The sequence below is a fragment of the Diachasmimorpha longicaudata genome, chromosome 8, assembly GCF_034640455.1.
Source record: "Diachasmimorpha longicaudata isolate KC_UGA_2023 chromosome 8, iyDiaLong2, whole genome shotgun sequence".
Classification (NCBI taxonomy): domain Eukaryota; kingdom Metazoa; phylum Arthropoda; class Insecta; order Hymenoptera; family Braconidae; genus Diachasmimorpha; species Diachasmimorpha longicaudata.
The window spans coordinates 2,448,945-2,470,327 of record NC_087232.1 but is presented as its reverse complement, the minus strand read 5'-3'; the positions used below and the strand labels follow the sequence as shown (position 1 = coordinate 2,470,327).

Below are 21,383 nucleotides of genomic sequence, written 5' to 3'. Positions count from 1 at the left end.
AGGCGCGCAGTGCACGAGGGGATGCCATCGATGGGGTGGTAGGGGCGGGAAGGAGAGGGGGTTGAACGAGGAAATGGTGTTGGTTGGGGTACGTCATCGGTGCAGCTGTACTAGGGGCAGTAGTGCGATTGGCGTTGGCTGGGTTGGTGGGTTAAAAATTGCAGTCGTACAATCGACCCGGTGTATGTGTTACCAAGTAAAACGCTTGAGGAAAGTTACGACAATCACTGCAGACTATCGAGGCATCATCAGCTGTTGCTGATCATCTGAGTGTGAAAGGGTGAAAGAATATTTTTTAAAGGAATCTCCTGCGCTGAGAATTTTTTTTATTAAATCATCAGCTGTTAGAGTATCTTGAAACGTGACCCTGGATCATCCTGGCACTGCTGCGGTGATTTTTTTGGGGGAGGGCTGATGTTGTCTGATATCTGGGGTCGTCGCACCTGACTGTATTTCCCGGATTGATAAGCAAACGTATTTAAAATACGTCTCGAGTTTACGGTTGTTGATGTGGAGTGAAATAGATTTGGGTGATTTATCTCTTGGGACCAGTGGAAATGGACAACTTTACCGGTGGTCTTTCGGCGGTCAGATCATTTTTTAAGGAGATGTGGCCACTCCGACGATTACATGATTGAAATTGGAATATTTTTCATTGGGTATGGATTTTATATGCAATTGTTTTACGATGTCTGCACTCGTGCCAAGTTGCGCGCGTGTCACTGGGTCAAACTTTTTTCCTATATCGCATATGTTGGTGCATTGCGAGATATAGTATGCAGCAATCTATTCCACATGGGGTTGTTTTTTTTCTAATTGAAAGGAAAAATTAATTTTCACTTTTACTGATTCTTTAATAATCCCATTTGCAATACGATAGTTTTTGCCTTTTTTTACAAATTAAAATTCAAAATCCTTCGCAGTTCAGATATAGTTTTTATTGAAAAATGTTGTTTATTCCGGTCTTCTAGTATTTGGGGCTCACTTTGGGGATCATTTTACCTCGTATTTGTTTTGAAGACAAAAATCTCCTTCATTCATTGACATCATTTCACATATGTCTTTCAATAGGAGAACAATTATTCCTGGATTAGGAACGGTAATGAATAGATGGGAGAGAATGCACATGTTGAAATCCTCGATATCTGCTGGTCGAGCATGTCCAGATATAGACCATGCAAAATGACCCATTTCACCCCTCCCCCCCCCTCCTCCCCACTGTCTCCTGTCGTCCTTCATCAACTGTAATTTTAAGTGAACATATTCGAAATGAGATTGATATTTTCTAAAAACAGTAACTTGATACATTCCTCTTATCAAGTAATTACAAAGTAATTACCGAAATTAAAATTGACGAATTGATCAATGTTAATCATAGACTCATTTGCACTTCTACAATTAAATTATCAATTTGGTGTGAATTACAATAATATTGAAAATATTCTCGATGGGTGAACAGATTCACCTAAAATTGCAGATGTATCTAAATCGCTTTTCCATGTCTTGCAAATAAAAATTTCATGGCAGAACTTGCAACCGGCTTTCGCCGGAAGGTCTGCACCCAACATTCACATTTTCTTTGTGCAAATCCTTCTCTCTTGTCACTCCTGCTTTCTCTACTTCACAGAGAATATGTTCCTGTCCATCGTAGGGCGACAGATCGAGATAAGCAGAGATTTTCGGATTTTTAAATTTATGCTGACTCCAGTCATCGGATAAATCAACCCTTTCGATTGAGAATACAACTGAACAATTGTGTTTGTAAATATGTTCCCTGGACATTATTTCAGTTTACTTCTGGGGGTACTCAGTGCTCTCGTCTTCTTGCAGACTGTCTGTAAGTGAATGAAGACCGTTAGTGGCAGACAATATTGAAAATTCGAATAAGAACTGCATGTGTAATTTTAACGTTGTACACAGGAAAAAAATATCAAAATTGACTTTTCACGCTGTGAACATTTCTTCTCGGACTCACCCTCCCAAACTTATGATTTTTCCAGCAGTTGAACAGAACCCATGACCCGTCAGTCCCCTGTAATAAATTGTCTGATATTTTTTTCCAGTGTATTTTTGAATTCAATCGAGTATTAAATATTATGAAATTGATGGCTCATTCGCATGAAAGGCTGAATTTATTTCGTTTGATTATTTATTCAATTTATTTTTAAATAATGGAAAATGAATATATTATGAAAACCTAAAAATGTGTGATGTGGGAGACTTATACAATACGAAGTACTGTCATGTCAAAGCACAGCCAGCCAGAATTTCCTTTCCTTTTTTGAGGAAGGGATTGTGAAGCATCTGATTCATAGGTTCCCATCCTTTCAGGGGGACTGGAAGAGAATTGTACAGATTTTCAAGGAGGAACAGTGACCCATGGGCTCCTTTATGTTCCTGGACCGGCGGTATGCAGTCTCTGTGTTTGTTACCATTCAGAACCAATGTGGTGTAAAGCTATCTACTGCTCACCCCCTTACGTAAGTACCAAATCATTCATTCATTTGGTTCATTAGAATTCTATTGGAAAAGTTGGCTAGCTTTTTACTATCAGCTTGACAGAGCTGAACATTAGAAAAATCATATCATACCATTTCGGTGACATATCGACCCGTCAATAACAAACATATATTCACATTGGAAACTCGTGGATCTTACGTTGGTCTGTTATCAAGAGGTCGATATGTAGATAATTGAAAAAATTGAATGCTACGCGGTTTCCGGTCTGACCTTTGGGTGAATCGATTCGATTGATTATGAAATTCTCTTGGTCGGTCTCTGTGTGTATAATCATATCTTAGTTGTTAAGTACTCGTTGAAATGTCACTTTACGCCCAACCCATCGCTTGTTCTCTTCCTCTCTCTTTTTGCTTTATTTTCCTGAGAATTTTCATTGACCCTCACAGCCGCCTGGGAAATTTTCCCGGAGTATTCCATGTGGGATTCAGTGAATTCTAGAACTGAGGAAAATACTTTGATGGAAAAAATTTTAATGAAACGACCGGGCGCGAAGAATTCCAATGAAAAAATTGCGTATTCACTGGAGAATTGGACCGATTTCTGATTAGAATTGTATTGAACTTCGATCAGCAATACCACACTATTCCATTTCTGTGTCATTCTACGTAGAAAACGTGAGCCATAATTTTGTTGTATAGGAAATCGATGAAACAAAAAAAAACGATTCCGAAGTGTTAGATAACTCATTCAGAGAACATATTTACTATCCCATAATGGAAAATAGAAAATGTGGAATTCGTTCTCTCGTTCATCCATTGAATAAATATTGCGACTGTTACATTGATGAGCTTTTGCCTGAGTTTTTTTCATGCTTGAATATCGAGACCCATATTTTTTAATTGGACTCGGAAAGCTAGTGCATTCAAACAGATTAATTACTCTAAACGTAACGAATTCGCTAGACAACTGTGCCAAGCGTTCATTGACAGTTCTATGGGTGTTCGGTCGGTTCAATTAAAATGTTCAATAGAAAAGTCTCTGTAGAAAGAGTTAATACAATTCGTTTTTACATTTACGACTTTTTCTGAAGAATTTACGTGGCTGCAGTTGAGGGATTTTTATCCCATTTTTTTCATCAAGAAAATCAAGCAAAAAATTTGAAACTTTTTATTCGAGTAAATAGAATCAGTAAACCCCAAGTCGTCAATAATGTACTTTATATTTTATATTTATATTTATTGATATTTCATAATTATGTATTTTAGACTCAAACAAAAAGGTGGCAAATTTAGAAAATATTTTCTTCACTGTCCATGACAAAATCAATTGTGATCTGATTATTTTATTTTATAGAAATGTAAAAGATTCAGAGTTGGCGAGCGTTGCTGTGAATTTCAATGCCTGAATAGTACAGCTCCAGACCTGGGCCTACCAGAATTCAGGATAAACAGTTCATCAACTCAAAGTCACTCACGAAGCCCATTCGTTAATGTCTTGAGTCTTTTGACAAGTCTCCTTTTGGCAGATATAATAACTGATTAGCATGCTGTTTTCTCGCACAATCACAGAGGTGTCATGTCACCGAGGTGAGAGACCAAGAGCAAGATAGATTTTATGAATAAATATGTCGGTGAGGAGGGTGGAAATATTCAAGTGTCGTATGCATTGTCAACTCGTTAATTGCGAGACCGCAGACCTCATCGGTAGATCAAAGGGAAAGACCAAAGAGCCCGATGGATTCTATGAATAAAAAATTGGTGGTGGAACCAGGGAATATTCAAGTGCCATGTGCATTGTCAACTCGATAATTGTGAGACTGCAGACGTCATCGGGAGATGAAGGAGATACTTGATGGCTCCTTGGATTGTCTGCTTACCCTGGGGACCTCTTGTAGTGCCCCAGTTGCTGAATCGAGTGATATGTGATCACTCGCATCGCCAATACTCGAGTATTTCCCATTGTCAACCACATGGATACGTATATTTAATATTTCAATGGTTTATTGCTTCGAATTCTTTTTTTTGTTATTAATGATAAGGATAAATTGTTTTTCCATTTATTCTTCTTATTATACGTCCAGAAATTTAATTATTGTATGGGAGATATTTTTCTAAATAGGAGGGAATAGAACAAGTCTATTTCATTCGTTCAGATTTTCAATAAAGTGCTCGGAATCGAAGGAATATGGGCAAATGAATTACTTGTCAAGCAGTACGAAACATTCAAGTAGTTTAATGATTTTCAGCCCACGAAATATTTTTAAAATTCTAAAATTGATGAATTAATGGAAAAATTGAAAACTTATGAACAATCATTTTTTCCTGAATGCAAATTGACAAGTTTGATGATAGAAATTGGCGCTGAGAAGGCCTTGATATATTTTTTGCAAAATTCCATTCTTCCAGAAGTAAATTATTTTTCTGGATTCACTCAAATTAACAATTTATAGTGCTGACGTATATAAATGCTTAAAATTACTTAAAAAGTAGTAGAAAAACGCCTGAGGGTCCTTCCGAAGCGAAAAAATGAGAATACTAATGAAAAATCAAATTTTATCATTGATAATGTTTGAGGAATTTCTCCTCCTTTAATTCACGCTTGAATTTTTATTAAAAATATGAATTATCTGTTCTTCAAATTATCAACCTTTTTACATGCGAACTCGAGTCTTTCACACCTAATGTTATAGTTCATCAGTGCCTATGCGAAAATAAATATATTAATTTTAAATTGATATCGTAGTTGAGGGGCTGGTTCTCCTTGATTAAGTCTAATGAAAAGATAAATTTTATCAATGCGTGCATTTTAATATAAGATACAATTTAATATCATAGGATATATTATAACTACATGAAAAATGCGATTATGTATTTCAAAATAGATTTTTTATTACGTTATTTAACTGAAAGTTAATAAAGGTGTTTTAAATTTATTCAATAGGTTCATCCACTTTTATTTGTTGCGTTATTCTGAAAATTCAGAAATATTTCTTTTTCCTTTTATGGTTTTTCCATTTGTGATGTAATGCGTATGATTAGAATTTTTATTTTTTGTAGATTGTGTCGTAAATATCTGTTCGTCTCTGCCTAGATATGGGGATCTGATTTCTGACTTCTTCAACTTCGTTGAGATCTGTGAAAAAACGTGTTTATTATATTATTATATAAATGAAAAAATCTCGGAGAGAAGTCTAGCATATCTGCTCAGTAGTTGCGTTTTTTTAATTTTAATTGCAGACTTTATGAGCTTTTTCTAATTCCTTCGGAAAATTTTAGAACTTGCCTACACGTTTGTTTCAAAATAAATGAGTTTACTAGGAAATAATCTATCAAAATAACTACAGAAAAAACCACGAATATTTACTAATTTCAGCAACTGCCATCTTCTCTTCAGTCCCCAGATCACAAACGACTTTCGCCCAGGGGCTCGTTAACTGGCTATGCCCCCAAGCGATGTACCCAGGCCCGGTGCCTCTCGCCGGAGAGACACAAACCACGTAACACTGATTATCATTAGCCCTTGACCTCTGCAGTAGTTCCCAATGCAGTGGCCCAGTGGTTAAATTGAATGCAGCTGGGTACACAAGCATCTGGCATCCCCTATTTCTGTATAATTTCGCCAACTCTTCGAACCTGATATCATAGCATATCCCGATACCGATTTTACAGCCCTTGAAATCGAAAATAGTCAGATCATTTCCGGGAGACAGCGTTTCACTTTCGAAAAAAGTCATTTTGTCTTTAATATCGATATCGAAGAGGTGCATTTTTCGATGTTTGGCGATGAATTGGCCGTCAGTACCCCAAACTGTGCAAGTGTTGTACAGTTTATCATCTTCCCTCTCTGGAATCGTCCCCCCAATGACGCAAATTTCGTTGTCTTTCGCTGCCTTCGATAATGCAGCACTGGTTTCACCTGGAGGTGTTAATAGCGCAGTTATTTTTTTACCTGACACTAATTAGACCCTTTTTCAAATGTAAATAATAAAAAAAATGTATAAACATAATTTCAGGAATCTGATAATATTATCATAGTTTATAAAAAGGCTATTGGCTATACAATTTATTCAATTTGCTAATTTAAATTAGTCCATTTTTAGTCACAACTGACAGAGACAAAAATACTAAAGAGAGGCACCAACAAAACCATAGTGATAATAAGAAGAAAGCAAAAAATAAATATATCATACAACGATTAAGTGAATGATGTGTTATGAAAGTCTTAGAAAGTCTCACCCCCCGGGATCAATTCCGCATATTTTTGGAAATGCTGGGTCCCATAAGGCGAATTAAAGCACTCCGGAAGGACGACGATATCCGCTTGCTGCTGTTTTGCCTGATTTATGTAAGACACGGCATTCTGAATGTTCAAGGATTTATCAGTGCCAACTGAAAGTTGGACCAGAGCCAATCGAAAGCCTAAAAGAAAGAAATTGAGGGTGATTTTGTTTTTTGATAACCTTCCAAGTGATTTTTTCTGAATGGGTGGAATAGCACTTACTTGACATCATTCTGACGTTGGTAGTGACCACTGGGAGGATTCTCTGCATTGTTCGCAGGAATCCGAGGTTAGATTGCACAAGTTATCGGGTCACTGTTGGTGATAAGATGGGAGAGAGGGATTTGTATAAAATTTCCGTAGAATTGTTTGAGACAAATCTGTAGGAAGGCGCATTTTGCGAGAAATTTCAATTACATTGGAATTAATTAAATCTTAATTTATTAAATCTGCTGTGTCGATACCGACTCGAAATAAAATTTTACAGGACTGTTATCCAATTATTCTTACTTGATTAGCTGAGTAATTATAAAATGAAAAAAACTATTGAGAAATAGGCTTCATTTAATATCCCCCGTTCTTGTTGAGGTTGAAAGCATTTTGATAAGTCTAATATTTCTGCACATTAAAACATCCGGGAGGAAGTTGCATCATTTGTGCATCAATAAAAAAAATTACGGCGAGAAAGGAATGACATACTCGTTTAATTTAAGCAGTATTGCATGACCTTTTTATTATTAAAAATAAAATAAAAGAGGAAGATGTAGTAAAAACTGAGTTGCGTCAAATGTTCAGATTAATTCCTTGACAATCAGAAAAAAATTATATTTAAATTCACAATTTAATCAAGACCTGGATCGTCTACGATGCTTTTTACTTTTTCTTCTGTCTAAAGATTCTGAGTACCCGAATTTGCGTTCTCGACTTCTCTCTCGAGTTTTTTCCTTCTTTTTGCTTTTCCTACTAGAATGTTTCTTTGCTCTCTTCCTGTATTCGTCGGAGCTGGAGCTCCGGTCTCTATTCTTCTGTTTTTTCTTCGATTTCCTCTCGTAACGCTCGTCTGAGCTTGGGCTTGAGGATTTCCGACGTCTACTGCGTCTGTCCTCATCACTGGAATCATCAGATTTTCGTTTTTTATTATGAGCACCTGAAGAGGCTAAATTTGATTCTAAATTCCGTTTGTCGACACTGGGTTTGTCTTTGTACTCAGTGTATTTTGACGAGTCTGGAAAAGGAAGCTATAATTAGATCGTTAGATTAATTATTTCCTAAGTTCAGGGCAAGTTTTCTGGTGAGTAAAATATTCAGATAATTCTATGGCCACGTTAATTTATGGTTATGTCGAGAACGATTTTCAAAGGAAATATTTTCACGCAAATTCTTTACCAAAATTATTCCTCGCGAGTGACCCGATTTATGAGCTTTCGTTTAAAATATTTTTTTAAATTTAAAGTTCCAAATTTAAATAATGTGCATACTATATATAATGAACTAAGTGGTTTTTAAAATTGTTGATTCCATCCTACTGCTGATGGATTCTTGATTGAAGAAACAATCAGCAGTCATTTTATTCACCAGAAATGACATGATTTTTGCCTTTAATTATTAAAAAAATATTTACTCAAAACTTTTGAATTCCTCGTGTACTCGTCCTGTGTCACAGGCTCCACTAAACACTCATTGAGTGATACTGATTCACCCCCTATGGCTAGTTTGACAATGAGCCTAGCAGAGTCCTCATCCAGCCCCTCCAGTACTCCATATTGTTGACTGTGCTTCCCTGCAAGAATTTTCACAAATGCTCCACAAATCAATTTCAACTGCTGTTCTTCCTTCGTCTTATTCTCCACTTTCTTGGCTTTGAGTACTGCCTTGTCTGCTCCCAGACCCATTCCGCGAGGTCTCAGTTCAGGTATTTTTGGTTCCACAAGGCTAAACATAGTTATTAAAGAACGAGTTAGATATGAAAGAAGAAATTTAATTTTGTAATTGCTGAAATCGGTGGAAAATAATGACTTACTTTTCATGTTTGCCAAAACCTTTTCCTGGTGTCCAACCCATTCCTCGCAGCATTGCTAGTCCATAGGACTCAATAGGAATTTGCTCGTAGTCTTCTAAAGTTGACTGAACAATAAAAGTAGTGAAAATAGTATTAATTAATTGAGTTAAAGTTTGATGTTCGATATAATTTGTCATGGTAATCATACCTCACGTTGGCCTTCCAAGTTTTCATTATCTGCAAGGGGCAGCGTGAAATCTTTCAGTTCAACTTTGACATCCTTGCCCAGATCATTCAGGATCTCTTGGGCAGCCTGTTCCTCTAGGGACACAGATTTCGCCTCGTCAGGTTCCTTCTTAATCTCTGCGGTGTCTACTGGAACCTCATTATTCGAAGCTTTTCCATTGGGGACTGCGGAGGCCTTAGGGCCTTTTTCATCAGAATTATCTCCATTCTCAACATTTTTCACTTTGGGCTCAAAAATATCTGCATCAACTTTGTTAACAATTCTCTCATGCCAGGTTCTTGATCCTAGCATGGGAATCACCAGGGGCTCGTCCTTTTTTGCTTCACCTCTGTAAAATGCATGAAAAGGCATGAATAAAAAATATCGATGCATGATTACCCAACTAAATAACGAGTGACTGATGAGCAAATCGTTTGCGAGTAGTAGACTGCACAGCAGTAAATAAGAGATGATTGGTGGATTGCTTTCAGAACGGAATAATTAAATACAAAATTACAAACACACACTTGCCCAATAGTTTCAACAAAAAATATCGAGCCTGAAATTTTCCATATGCAAATTAATTCTGTAATTTTTCGACGAACAATTCATTAAATACAGTTAAACCCGACGGCGTATGCAACACGTTAGGAACATTTTGAGGTTAACTTGTTAACAATGTTTTCGGAATAAAAAACTTACCCAATAACTATGATTGATTTGTCATCAAGACACTCGATGAAGTCAATTTTTGGAGTCTCCGGTTCCTTGACATTTTTCAATACTGGTTTTTTAATGGACTTGGAAAATCCAAAAGATATTTTCTTTCCCTCCTCTGCCATTATAGCCTCAAAATCACCAAAAAATTCTCGGAAGGGATGTTATGAATAATGATAAACCCTTGCCATTGTCACCTCGCCGACAAAAACTCAAAAAAGTATCAAAAACGTTGAATATTTGGCGAAAAACATACTAGTTGCTGAAATTACAAGGAATCCAGTAGCGAAGTAAACAAAATAAAAGGCGAAAGTCGCACCGATCGAACGAATCACGAAAGTCAGATCATCAGATGTAACAGTCGAGTTTTTTTGTCAAGGTCAATGTAACTTGGCCATGGATTAACTGAAAGAAAGCCCCTCAAGTAGAGGTTCAGGTCTGGAGGTTTGAGTGACGCCAGTGGCATCGTAGTACCTCACCCCAGAAGAGGCAGGGCGCCACACGCAATGCTGGGGTGGCCAATCGTCGCTGGCGGGGGGGCTGTACATGTAAGGTAAGCTGTACATGTGGCTCTGGGTCCACATGTACAGCCACATTTTTGTCTCGACAGTTGGATCCCTGCACACCGGGGCTCTCAACGTTTGAAAATTTTCTCTACTGTCCATCATTTGTACATTTGCAAAATAAGGTATGATTCAGGGAGGTAATCTCAAACTTTGATGTCGCCGACAAGAAAACAGGGGACAAGTACCTCCGGAAGCCGTGCGCGGCGCTGTACACCGTCTTCTCCTCATGCGCGTTTCGTCCCCACCACTCGACAATTTCTACGGTGGAGTGTTCAAATCTCGGCGAAGGCGCTCAATTTTTTTTTGCAATTTCTCCCAAAAACTGGTTGACATGCAAATCGTAAAATTATAAAGAAAAACATGGATAGGGAAAGGATGAATGGTAATTTTTTAAAGAATCTATTCATCACTTCATACATTCTACATGAAAAACATAAACCGATAACTGTCCCACGATGAGTTTTTACAATTCCCAATTGAACACGATTTCACCATTTTCACAGATTCAATTCGCACACGATCTGTAAATCGATTCCTACATGTCTCGATAGGATAAACCAATGGGTAATCGCGAATTGTAAACAAATCTCCCCACACTCCAACACCCCTTCGTGAAAAAACATTTTGGTTTATGGGTGAATTAATGAATTTACTTACATGATTTTGAATATTACTAGTATCCCATTATTCGTAATCAATAAAAAAAATAGATTATTCTATATTTCTTTATGAAATAGTTCACTAATTCGCGGGAATGAGTGGAAAAATCATGGGGAAAGAGATAGGAACTTAAACAAAAAATAACACTGGTTCTTATTATTTTTGTGTTTTTCCTTTATTTTCTTCTTTGTAAAGAATTTTTTTATATTTTTCCGTACTCTTTAAAATCATTTTGCATTTTAAGAAATAATCTCTGCGCCGAACAGCTTAGAAGAGTGGGGATGACCAGGAGTTAAGGGGAAGGTGAAAGTGACCGCCGCGCCCCCTCGTGGCGCTTGCGAGACCTTGTCCCCTGTTTTTCACTTGAGATTACCTGGCTGAATCATACCAATCGTTGCTGGCGATCACTGTCGGTCAGAAACAATGAAAATACTTGGAGAGTTGACCATGCCATGAGGTAATGGAAGTTTTGTTTTTTCATGTAAAAAAATGAAAAAAATAGTTTATCTTCAAACAGATTATGTAAAATTAACTTGTGAAAATACAATAAACCTAAAATTTTGAAGTTTTGTAAGGTTCGATTGGCAGAAATGAAGGTTGCCAAGTGAAGAACCAAGCATTGGAATAACAATTGATTGAACAAGTGATTTTAACCAATATTTTGTTATCATTACTGACTTTGGAGCATAAAAATGATCGTAAACATATTGGATGGCATTTTAAATGGTCAGTTAACGACCGAGGAAATTCTCACTTGGCTGACGACTGATAAACCGAACGTATGTAGTTTTTGTTGACTTTTGTGAACAGTGAATGATTTATAGGTTATATGATAATATCAATGTTTTTTTTTCGTCAGGATGTTCTTCTTCCGGATTTGGTGCAGACAGATTCATCGAGGACAGAATTCGTGCTTTTTTTTCTGGATTATTTGAGAAAACAATGTCACGGGTAATTAACCTATATTTTTAACCTGATCTTTCAAATCCCTAATCTACAAGAAAGTATAATAATACAACTAAGCATTGAATAGATTTTATTGAATTTATTCTGGAAGTCTGCACATGTGCCCTAGCTCCATACGAATGTTGTGAAAAATTAAGCAGTCTTTTATGTCAGCTTCTCCTGAAATTTACACATCATTTTTGAAAACAGATATTCAATAGGAATGGTCCATTAAAATCGATCTCTCCTTTTTCAGAATCATCCAAACCGGATCGCTAGAAGGCGAGCCGGTCACCGTCGCGAAAAAAAAAATTCCCAAAACTCCTACAAAAACACCTAACCGAACCCCACTCTCTTCTTCAAATCGTTCAGAGGGCCTGAACCTTACCTGCCGCACGAGTACCCCCTTGAAAAATCCTCCAATTCCTGGACAGAGCCATGCGAACGGTTCAATCAACTTCAGTAGCCCTCTCCACGCCAGTCCAATCTATCGCTCTCAAAATTTTATTGGGAGCAGCTTTGATCACCCATCAACTTCTTCGAGACTGGACAACAGCTGCATCAACGCTTCTATAGACTCGAGCCTGTCAAACTCCTCAGCAATGTCTCTTTCGTTTGTACCAGTGTCTCCCCTGTACTCTGGATCCACTCAAGAAGCCCTAATTCCTCTGGACACATTCCATCACACCGAGAACGAGTTTCCTGCTATTGGACAACATCCGCAGAATTATCATAGAAACAAAAAGAGAAATACAAACACGTCAAAGGAAAACCAAAGTAAATCTTCAAATGATAAACAGAATAACAGTGGACAGAAAAAAAAAACCATAAAATTGGGAGATTTTCTCGTGACTTCGTCGACGAAATTATCGACAAAAAGTAATTCAAGAAATCAATCAGAAATAAGTGTCGATAACACTTCAGGAGAAAATGTCAAAGAGAATTCCAGTCAAAAGAAGAGTGGCAATTTATCAAGAAACCGGAGGATAAAACCAACGAAATTAGAAACCACTGTAGATGAAGGGAATAATCAGAATAACGTATTCGGAGTCATCTCTCGTCCAGAGACGAAGAACCTCCAATTTTTAGAGGCGCGAACGACCGACAAGTCGGGGGAGATCAAAACATTTGAGGCTGAGAGGGAATTACTGAAATTGGAGAGACAAAAGCCAAAAAACGACTCTGCCAATGAAATCGCCACTGTTCCAGAACCGAAACCAACAAAACCATTGGGAGCTCATTCATCGATACCCGCTGTGATTCCTGAATTATCTCTTGTTCATCATCCAACGGTCGTGGATAAATTGGCTGATATCTATGGAACTTTGATTAGGAACCATTTAGTACCCAATATAATGACTGAATTGTATTTTGTCATGACGTTGATTACATCACAGTTCAAAGCAAATGAGCAGATGTCCTTGCAGATGTTGAAAGAAACGATGGGTTGTAAGGATCTTGAGGGAAGCGCAGGTAAGTGGTGTTGAAAAATTAATTATCCTTCAAATCAAAAATAAACTGGATAGGGATCATTGGGGCTATCTAACTATAGTTCCACAGTTTGCAGAATTATTTTTGCAAATATTGGTCATTTGCACATAAATAATTGAAGTAATTTGAGCTGGTTCACAGCAAAACAAAATTCAAAGTAAAAAAAATGGCCAAAGAAATTGGACCCTAAATAATGAAAATATTTTACGTTTGTCTAGATGAAGAGGCGATGCCACTAGAGATAAAGTATTTAGATTCCCCACACAATTGCATTTATTTCGCAACGAATGTTCTCCATCATCAGAAGGATTTATTGATCGCGCTGGATCGAGCAACGATCAAGTTGCTCTGCGACAATCAGCACATTGGATCGTTCAAGCCCGAGTTGAAGAATTATTTGGAGAAACTATACGATGAAAAAGTGCAGGAGTCGAATCAGTTCAAAAAAATTGCCTCAAGGTATTTAGAAATGTTTCCTCTAACATTCTTATGAATTCTTTCGTGATAACTCACCGACTCGGTGAAAATAGTTTCTACCCAGACAATCTCTTCCCTGACTAAAACATTTTTTGAATTCCAGGACAATCAACTCCAACGTCTGTTTCCAGATTGAGACAGACAACCAAGAGAACTTCCCCTCGAAGACGGCTTTTTCAGAATTTCGAAAACAGCGTGACCTCTTCTACGAGTACCTAAAAAAATGGGAGGATCATCATCAGACCCCTCGCTGGTGTTTCTTCAAAACCCTGGCCCCGAAGATAAAGTCTCTTCTATTACTCCACGATGACGCGGTAAACTACTACCACCTAGCCCGTCTATTCAAATCCCAACTACTGGCATCGTGCCATCAACACTCATCAGAGGATCCAATCGACGATGAAACCCTCTCTCTCCTGAAATCCCTAAAATCCATGAATTTGGAGAAATTCAAACAACTCCAGGGGCGCTTTGTTACGCCCCTCTCATCTGAAGGTATAGTTCCTCTCCCCTCCTTTCCAGGCATCCAGGAATTCTATCGGGACTTTCTCCTTGCATCATCGAATGTAAAATTCAATTCAATCCTGGAGAGCTGTTTCATCCAATCGATAACAGACCTAAATTCTACTATCTTTACAATAAGTGAGCTCGAATCTAGAGAAAAGAATGTGGACGAGACAACGAAACAGAATTATCTGATGTGCATCTCTAGTCTTCGGCTCTTGTCGAAATTCTTAGGATTTCTTGTCTCCATTCCATTTCAATCACAGTCTGTGACATTAGTTGTATGGGACGCGCAAATTTCTTTGAGGCGGCAAGTTAATCCTTCTCTGGATCTTCAAGGGATATTAGTCCATGCATTTATCAATGGAAAATTAACTTTGACAGTGCCCTGGATGGTAGAGTATTTAGCGGTATTGGATCCAGTGGCACTCAGACTGCCTTATTACACAAAACTCTGTCAAATTCTCTACTACATCTACAGGAATTGCCACTCACTAACCGGACCAAAGGAGTCACTGTTGATCACTTTCACCCTGGGACGTCTATTTGAACTCCCCAATTTTCCGAAGGATTTGTACTTCACCTGGCAATCTAATTTCAGTGATAAAAGGTTGAAGGATCAAATTACTATGCACTTCAGTAGTTCTGAAGAATTTGAGGACTCTCTGGTGCCCTTGAGTACGAAGAAATTGGATGTTCCCCTTGATAAATTGGGATTGATCGATGACAGAGCAATCATTACCTGTTGTCCATTTTTGAAGGAATTCAAGATCCTGTTGATATCAGGGAATTCTAATTTTGGGACTATGAATCGTCATATAACTCCAGTCTCTACTCAATTATCTCAGCCGTCTAGTGAAAACAAGGCAAAGACATTGCAGCTCCGACAAGAAGACGCGTTCCTTCATGGACAGCCGAATTCAGTTAGAAAGACCGTTGACTTTGTCTCCGAGATAATTGCCTCGAATTCTGTTAAGGAAATATATAGGGAAACAATTCCCTCCATAAAGTTGAAATACTTCACGATGTTCGACACATTAGCAGCGGAAAAGTCTAAGAATTCTGTGGACTTGTACAAACATAAAGAAAAACAGGTAAATCAACAGTGGATGAACTCTGAAAATAGTCCTGATTTGATTGTCTTGATTACGAAAGAATTACGGGATCACTGTCATTCAGTAATTCCGAAAAATTGCAAGAAGAAGTGCACAGAAGCACTCACATCTTTGCTGTCAGAGGATACCCATCCAGCTGTCAAAGAAATGTGTGTGAAAATTTGCATGAGACTGTCGATTGGAAGAATCGATCAATGGTTGGATTTTTATATCAATGACGCTGTGAATACAAAGCAAATTCACTCAGAATATTTATCATTTAGTCCAACAAAGAAGGTAGAAGAGAACACCGAGCATGTTCACAATCCATCAGCTCCCAGCCCTACGCAGATAATTGAGTTGATGAGAGATTCAATGTGGGAGTTGATTGAGAAAAATGGCAAGTGGTCGTTATTGACAGAAGAAAATGTTCTGGAAATTTTAAGGGGATTGAAGAAGACATTACACGAGAGAAAAGATCTCCAGGCATATGTCGAAAAAAATATTTATATTTTGAGTGTTGATTATGCTATTCATTTGATTGGTTATTATCACCAGCTGTTTACTGATACTGTGCTGGATGCATTTATCGATGTCTGGAGAAATTATGAGACCGAGAATGAAAAGATTGAATTGTTTAGGAGAATTTTGAGTTGCAGGAATATTCAGTGGCTGAGGTCAACTGGTGATTCTCAATGTTGGAAGAAATTTGGTAAATTGATTAATCGGCTATTAAGTGAAAAGTTATTGAGGATTGGCAATTTCAGCGATCAGTGTGTCGCTATTTTTAGGAAAGATTTGCCTGGGGATGTGACAAGATTGTTGCCTGAATGCCTCAATGAAGCCATCCAGGGTTGTAAACCGAATGATGAAAAAGCTGAAAAGATCAGAATGATGTTGAGATGGATTTCTGGTGTCTGTGGAGAACTCGATGGAAATAGTGAAGGAGGTTATGGAGAAGGGGCTACTGATTGCAAGCCTTACGGATTGGGGAACCCAGGGTAATATCAGAATTTTAATCTGTAGATAGATTGAGGAATTGAAAGAGCGAGTGATGAGGGTGATTGATGCCACACATTTTTAGATTATTTCAGTTATGAAGGGATTTCTGGAGAGAAATATTTCCGAGACGGTGATTCGTTTGAACTATTTTTGTCTGGAGATTTCAATCAAAAATGCCCAGGAGACATTGCTTGCAGAAAATTATGTGAACGGCCAAAAAGTTCCTGAGTATATTTGTTACACATTGTCCGTTGCGAAGTGCTTACCACTTCCTTGTGGATTCTAATATTTTATCCTCTGATTTAAAGAAAAAAATAATCAAAATGAAAAGTAATCGTTTTGAGAAATAATTATAATTGTGTATTTAACAATGTTTTATGTCATCTGAAGTATTGACCTGCCTTGTAATTGAAGTGATGGTCTAATTATATGGGCATGAACAATTTTACAGTACTTGCCGACCTGAATTTAATATTTGAATAAACGATATTATGTTCTTTAAAGTTGATAAACTGTTTTATTTGATGATTTGATGATGGCTTGATCTGAAAAACTGACACCTGAAAATTTAGATATCGCGGTTTTTGTTTATGATTTTCTCCTAGAACGGGTTGCAAATGGAACAACTAACTAATGTAAATGATTGCACGCCGATAGTACATCATTGTACACGTATTGAAGTTGTTTGTTGCCACTCGGATTCTTAATAATTATCGTTTTCATTTTGGTTTCATTCCTTAATGTCGATGAAGGGAGGGTAAAAAGGGGGGGCTACGTTTGTACTTTCTCAACTGTACAGAGAATTTTCAAACGGTGAGAGCACCACTGTGCAGGAATTCAACTGTCGAGACAAAAATGTGGCTGTACATGTGGACCCAGCGCCACATGCACAGCTTGCCTTTTTGTCTCGACAGTTGAATCCCTGCACAGTGATGCTCTCACCGTTTGAAAATTTTCTGTACAGTTGATCATTTGTACAGTTGAGAAAGTACAAACAGAGCCCCCCGGCTGAAATTCTTTGTTTTGATCATAAACTTAGGGGAAATCTTTGAAGCAGTGACGCTAATGTTCAGTTTCAAAGGATCGCAGGCCCATCCCATTTGATCGAAAGAAGCAGCATTTTGGAAGAGAATTGTTCTGGACTCCAGGGACCAGGATTGAAGTAGAGGTAGCATGGCGTTGATAGCCACCAGACCCCAAAGGGAACCGGGATATCTGAAGGAGCTCGAGCAGTCTGATCTTGATTGGATGGAATCGTCGTTTGGAAAGCAGATTCGAAACGATATAGAAGACGGCCTCGTTAAGGTAAAGAAGACGTATCGAGGTGGTTACTTCAGTTTAACTGAGGACACACTCATGCGATGTAGAAGATACTTGGCAGATGCCGCAGAATTCGATCCTTATAAACATCTACGATTAATCGCCGAGGGAACAATCCCCAGTGATTCAACTACTGCGTACGATGATAGTGACTCAGAGCTTCCCCGCTACACTAGATCCAGGGGAAAGTCAACATGGCCTGATGCCAAGAGGCTACAACGGGAGCATCCTGAGGACATATCTGCTTTAGGCTTTCCCAAAAAGCATTTATTTAATCGTAACATCGCTAAATGGTCATTGATGAGGACTGTCTTCAGGGGCGCCAAAGACGTGAGATATGCTGAACAGTGTCGCCCTGCACTGGACCCGATCATGCAAATGTTTGTATTGAATCATAGAGAGTTTCGGTATGCCCGCATTATAAACGATTTGACTGAAAAGGCCAAGTGCCATCTTGTGGTTGAAATGCCTGAGAAAGAGTTGAGAAAATTTTTCAGTATGATAATGCGATTAGTGGTACCCAGGGAACTGTTTGGAACCCTTGGTAATGTCAAACAGGTACAGAAAAGCAGTATCGATTACATATTCTCACCCAAACGAGAACAGGTTCGAGTTGGATATATTGTTAAAATGTTAAATCTCGATGACATAAAGTGGCTGAAGGCTACTGGCGAACAGAATACAAAAATTCACCTCATGAGAACTTTTATGAAGTGGTTCCTACGCCAGTACATCAAGGTCATTATCAATAGCTACTTCTTTCAACCGATTCAGCGTTCTGGGTCTCAACGGATTCTAGTCCCTCTGCAGAAGTGGATACAGCATCGTGACAATTTCATCTCTCAGTTGGTCGAGACTGAGGTACTTGAGAAGGTTTCAGATTTGACGAATGTTGAATTGAGTTCAGATCACTCGCAAGATGATGTTCCACAAGCTTTTATGAAATTTCATATTAAAAGTGGTGGACTACGACCGATTTATAAAGCAGCGTAAGTGATGGAGAGAATAAATTGAGATGAGTTCATTTCTCTAGTGAAGTGGTACAAGAAAGTTAACTTATTTGCAAACCTGGTTTTTGATAAATATCTCAGTACCTGGAAGCAATGGAAATATATTCATACAGACTTTTCTTCCGTACTCAAACGGTTGGAGGAAATCACGATGAAAATGTCGTGATTTCTCGTACGTTTTGAGATATTCATTGGAAAACCGAAGTGGAGATGAGTAAATTGTTCTTGTTTCCCCAATCCGAGAAGAGTTACTAAATATTAATGATTTTTTTCAGGACAACGGCGAAGCAGAAGAGCGCAGCACAGGTCCTGAAACAATTGCTGATGCAGGCTTGGGCCTTGAAGTCTGAGGTTTTTGTTCAGAAACAGTTGTCCAGCTTCTGGGAGTCAATCGTTAAGGTTGGAAGAACCAATGGAAAACCCATGTACTTTGTAACAGCTGATCTGACTGATGCATATGGGTCTATTATTCAAGGTTGGTTCATAATTATTCTCTCGCTAGTATGGATAAGTCCAAGTTGTTTTGTTTTTCGCAGACAAACTGTTGACGATAGTACAGGACATCATCCAGGATCTCCCTGAAGAACTCATACTGAGGCCCATCGAAGTACTGAACCCGACGTACAACTTCCGAAAGTTCGGACTTCTCCGGCAGTTCTACGATGAGTCTTTGCCACTTCTGCTATCGTCTAATAAACTTTTTGAATGGCGTCATTATTCTCCGAGTTACAAATATTATAAATCACACATGATGGAAAGATTAACAGACTACGTGAAAAATCAAATGGTGAGATACATTATGTAACCCGGTTTATATGCGATTGATACTGCAATTCTTAAATTACTATCTAGAGATACTCTTGGGTTAGCTATTTTCGCTGTTCAACATTACCTCAATTTATGTTGTTGGCTGTCTTTTATATGTCAATGCAGTCCCAAGTATTTATGGGACGCGGTAGTCATGTTTTGTGAGTATACGAAGCTTCATACATATATTGCAGGTGATTATCGGTCGCGAAAAATACAGACTCAATCGTGGAGTGGCCCAAGGTCTCCCTGCATCAACTATTTTGGCCAATATTTATTATGGAACAGTGGAGATGGAAGAGCTCCAGGAATTCAAACAGAAGGGATGGTTGGCAAGATACATGGATGATTTTCTCTATGTCACGAGTGATAGACAATCAGCAGAGAAGTAAGTCCACGGGGATGTGTGAGTTCACCCTGTCGAGCAATGGAGAATAAGATTGCTACTTGAGTAGCAAAATTTAAACTTTCGATTTATTAATTAGGAAATATTGAATTTTTTATGGTAGTCTGGTTCAATATATGGCGGACGACTCCATGTTTACTCTGTCGTTAAGTGATAAAATACGATAAGCCAACTTATCCTGAAGCTTATTTTTCGTAGTAATATCTCCAAATCTAAAAGCAATTCAAGCAGGTACATGATTGTTTTAACATGCTGTTTTTCTCGTGTGCCCACAGATTCTTGGACTTAATCAGAACAGGAATTCCCAAGTACAATTGTCGCTTCAACCCCACGAAAACTCACACAAATCTGTTATCATCTTCCGAGACAAATTTTACATTCCTAGGATTCAACTTTAACATGACCACGTTTGAAGTTCACCCAGATTATTCATTTCCAATCACTCAGTTTAATTCGGGTTGGGTATTAGATAATAGAAGGAACCAAATAAAGTAAGCTAATCAACCATTACCTAATATCATTATTCCCCTGAATACAAAATAAAATAGTCAAGTTATTTTTCAATTTCAGGACATTTCATGATAAACTCGTAAACGTGCAAATTGCGAAGCTGGATAAAGTTGTTCTCAGTTCTAACATCAATTCGAAAAAACGAGTCATCAAAACAATGCTTGCTGCTGCCCAACGTTTGGGTCACAAGTGCCGTGTTTTAATAATGCAATTGTTCAATCTGGATCGCCTCAACAAGAAAACAATCTCCAGTGTAACTGAAGAGTTGATGAACAAACTCATTGCAATTTACAAGCACCAATGTGACGAAGGTATTTCTGGATTTGTACGAAAAACAATGGACTGAAATATCTTATCTACAACTGATTCATAAAATAATTATTTCTAGCTGACCCTAAGGGATTGTTCTCCCTAAGAAGAAAAATGTTGAAAAAGTACTTCGGCGAACTTCGAAAACATAAGAAATTAAATTTTCAACTATTTCGAAAGCTTCAGCTGACGGAGGAAGACTGCTCAAAAAATTGCAGGAAACGGAAACGCAGTATTACCGATGATGAGCAGAACGATCGACGATCTAAGATAAAACTGTCAGATCCACACGAGTTGTAATTTCGATCATTGCATCATTGCAATGTTCAGAGGCCACTTTTCTATGTTGAATTCTACGTAATTAATGTTTGATATAATTTTTTCTTTTATAATGTTCGATTTTATGGTAAATGTTTAATATAACTCTTGACTGCCATATGTTCTAAGCCAATAGTCACTTAGAGGGGCCCAACAGGGTGCTTAACCAAATAATTACTATTTTTATCGTGATAAATTTATCCAAGTTCCTGATGAATCTGCCATTATTGGATCATCTGGCACTAATTTTGTGAGGGGCGTATGCATAATCCATTTTATGTGGA

At 38.0% G+C, this 21,383-nt stretch overlaps 5 protein-coding genes across 9 annotated transcripts; 3 read left to right on the top strand and 2 right to left on the bottom strand.

Moving 5' to 3' along the window:
- The first annotated feature begins 97 nt into the window (after positions 1 to 97).
- LOC135165350 (uncharacterized) lies at positions 98 to 5,392 on the top strand. The gene is made up of 4 exons (XM_064126567.1): positions 98 to 659; positions 1,628 to 1,837; positions 2,332 to 2,480; positions 3,814 to 5,392. Exons 2-4 carry the CDS (start codon positions 1,768 to 1,770, stop codon positions 4,000 to 4,002), a joined length of 408 nt encoding a protein of 135 aa, XP_063982637.1. The 5' UTR covers positions 98 to 659; positions 1,628 to 1,767; the 3' UTR covers positions 4,003 to 5,392.
- On the bottom strand, positions 5,324 to 7,151 carry LOC135165344 (omega-amidase NIT2). The gene is made up of 4 exons (XM_064126559.1): positions 6,961 to 7,151; positions 6,696 to 6,878; positions 5,824 to 6,375; positions 5,324 to 5,592 (listed from the first exon to the last, which is right to left on the bottom strand). The coding sequence occupies exons 1-4, from the start codon at positions 7,007 to 7,009 to the stop codon at positions 5,504 to 5,506; spliced, it is 873 nt and encodes a 290-aa protein (XP_063982629.1). The 5' UTR covers positions 7,010 to 7,151; the 3' UTR covers positions 5,324 to 5,503.
- Positions 7,152 to 7,440: 289 nt separating this feature from the next.
- On the bottom strand, positions 7,441 to 10,096 carry LOC135165329 (G-patch domain and KOW motifs-containing protein). Of its 2 annotated transcripts, none has more exons than XM_064126527.1 (5): positions 9,666 to 10,095; positions 8,946 to 9,312; positions 8,759 to 8,862; positions 8,360 to 8,670; positions 7,441 to 7,963 (listed from the first exon to the last, which is right to left on the bottom strand). In XM_064126527.1, the coding sequence occupies exons 1-5, from the start codon at positions 9,803 to 9,805 to the stop codon at positions 7,584 to 7,586; spliced, it is 1,302 nt and encodes a 433-aa protein (XP_063982597.1). In that variant the 5' UTR covers positions 9,806 to 10,095; the 3' UTR covers positions 7,441 to 7,583. The 2 variants fall into 2 exon arrangements, with proteins under 2 accessions (XP_063982597.1, XP_063982598.1); XM_064126528.1 differs by having other exon boundaries at positions 7,791 to 7,976; positions 9,666 to 10,096.
- Positions 10,097 to 11,269: 1,173 nt separating this feature from the next.
- LOC135165307 (codanin-1) lies at positions 11,270 to 17,587 on the top strand. Of its 4 annotated transcripts, XM_064126468.1 has the most exons (7): positions 11,270 to 11,363; positions 11,473 to 11,685; positions 11,766 to 11,857; positions 12,108 to 13,324; positions 13,561 to 13,801; positions 13,923 to 16,418; positions 16,512 to 16,922. In XM_064126468.1, the coding sequence occupies exons 2-7, from the start codon at positions 11,599 to 11,601 to the stop codon at positions 16,645 to 16,647; spliced, it is 4,269 nt and encodes a 1,422-aa protein (XP_063982538.1). In that variant the 5' UTR covers positions 11,270 to 11,363; positions 11,473 to 11,598; the 3' UTR covers positions 16,648 to 16,922. The 4 variants fall into 4 exon arrangements, with proteins under 4 accessions (XP_063982538.1, XP_063982540.1, XP_063982539.1 ...); XM_064126470.1 differs by lacking the exon at positions 16,512 to 16,922 and adding an exon at positions 17,459 to 17,587 and having other exon boundaries at positions 11,321 to 11,685; XM_064126469.1 differs by having other exon boundaries at positions 11,321 to 11,685; positions 16,502 to 16,922.
- A 5-nt stretch (positions 17,588 to 17,592) lies between these two features.
- On the top strand, positions 17,593 to 21,217 carry LOC135165310 (telomerase reverse transcriptase-like). Its single transcript, XM_064126475.1, has 7 exons — positions 17,593 to 18,728; positions 19,025 to 19,224; positions 19,286 to 19,536; positions 19,751 to 19,944; positions 20,238 to 20,453; positions 20,533 to 20,783; positions 20,861 to 21,217. The coding sequence occupies exons 1-7, from the start codon at positions 17,593 to 17,595 to the stop codon at positions 21,079 to 21,081; spliced, it is 2,469 nt and encodes an 822-aa protein (XP_063982545.1). The 3' UTR covers positions 21,082 to 21,217.
- The last annotated feature ends 166 nt before the right edge of the window (positions 21,218 to 21,383 follow it).

Coding starts and splice junctions, on each gene's coding strand:
- LOC135165329 (XM_064126527.1), bottom strand. CDS start 9,805: ATGGCAGAGGAGGGAAAGAAAATATCTTTTGGATTTTCCAAGTCCATT. Junction 8,671..8,758: donor GGTTTTGGCAAACATGAAAA/GTAAGTCATTAT, acceptor AACTATGTTTAG/CCTTGTGGAACCAAAAATAC. Junction 7,964..8,359: donor GAGGAATTCAAAAGTTTTGA/GTAAATATTTTT, acceptor TTCCTTTTCCAG/ACTCGTCAAAATACACTGAG.
- LOC135165344 (XM_064126559.1), bottom strand. CDS start 7,009: ATGCAGAGAATCCTCCCAGTGGTCACTACCAACGTCAGAATGATGTCA. Junction 6,879..6,960: donor CAACGTCAGAATGATGTCAA/GTAAGTGCTATT, acceptor TCTTTCTTTTAG/GCTTTCGATTGGCTCTGGTC. Junction 6,376..6,695: donor TGCGGAATTGATCCCGGGGG/GTGAGACTTTCT, acceptor TAACACCTCCAG/GTGAAACCAGTGCTGCATTA.
- LOC135165310 (XM_064126475.1), top strand. CDS start 17,593: ATGGCGTTGATAGCCACCAGACCCCAAAGGGAACCGGGATATCTGAAG. Junction 18,729..19,024: donor CGACCGATTTATAAAGCAGC/GTAAGTGATGGA, acceptor GATTTTTTTCAG/GACAACGGCGAAGCAGAAGA. Junction 20,784..20,860: donor CAAGCACCAATGTGACGAAG/GTATTTCTGGAT, acceptor AATTATTTCTAG/CTGACCCTAAGGGATTGTTC.
- LOC135165307 (XM_064126468.1), top strand. CDS start 11,599: ATGATCGTAAACATATTGGATGGCATTTTAAATGGTCAGTTAACGACC. Junction 13,802..13,922: donor TTCAAAAAAATTGCCTCAAG/GTATTTAGAAAT, acceptor TTTGAATTCCAG/GACAATCAACTCCAACGTCT. Junction 16,419..16,511: donor TACGGATTGGGGAACCCAGG/GTAATATCAGAA, acceptor AGATTATTTCAG/TTATGAAGGGATTTCTGGAG.
- LOC135165350 (XM_064126567.1), top strand. CDS start 1,768: ATGTTCCCTGGACATTATTTCAGTTTACTTCTGGGGGTACTCAGTGCT. Junction 1,838..2,331: donor CGTCTTCTTGCAGACTGTCT/GTAAGTGAATGA, acceptor CCATCCTTTCAG/GGGGACTGGAAGAGAATTGT. Junction 2,481..3,813: donor TCTACTGCTCACCCCCTTAC/GTAAGTACCAAA, acceptor TTTATTTTATAG/AAATGTAAAAGATTCAGAGT.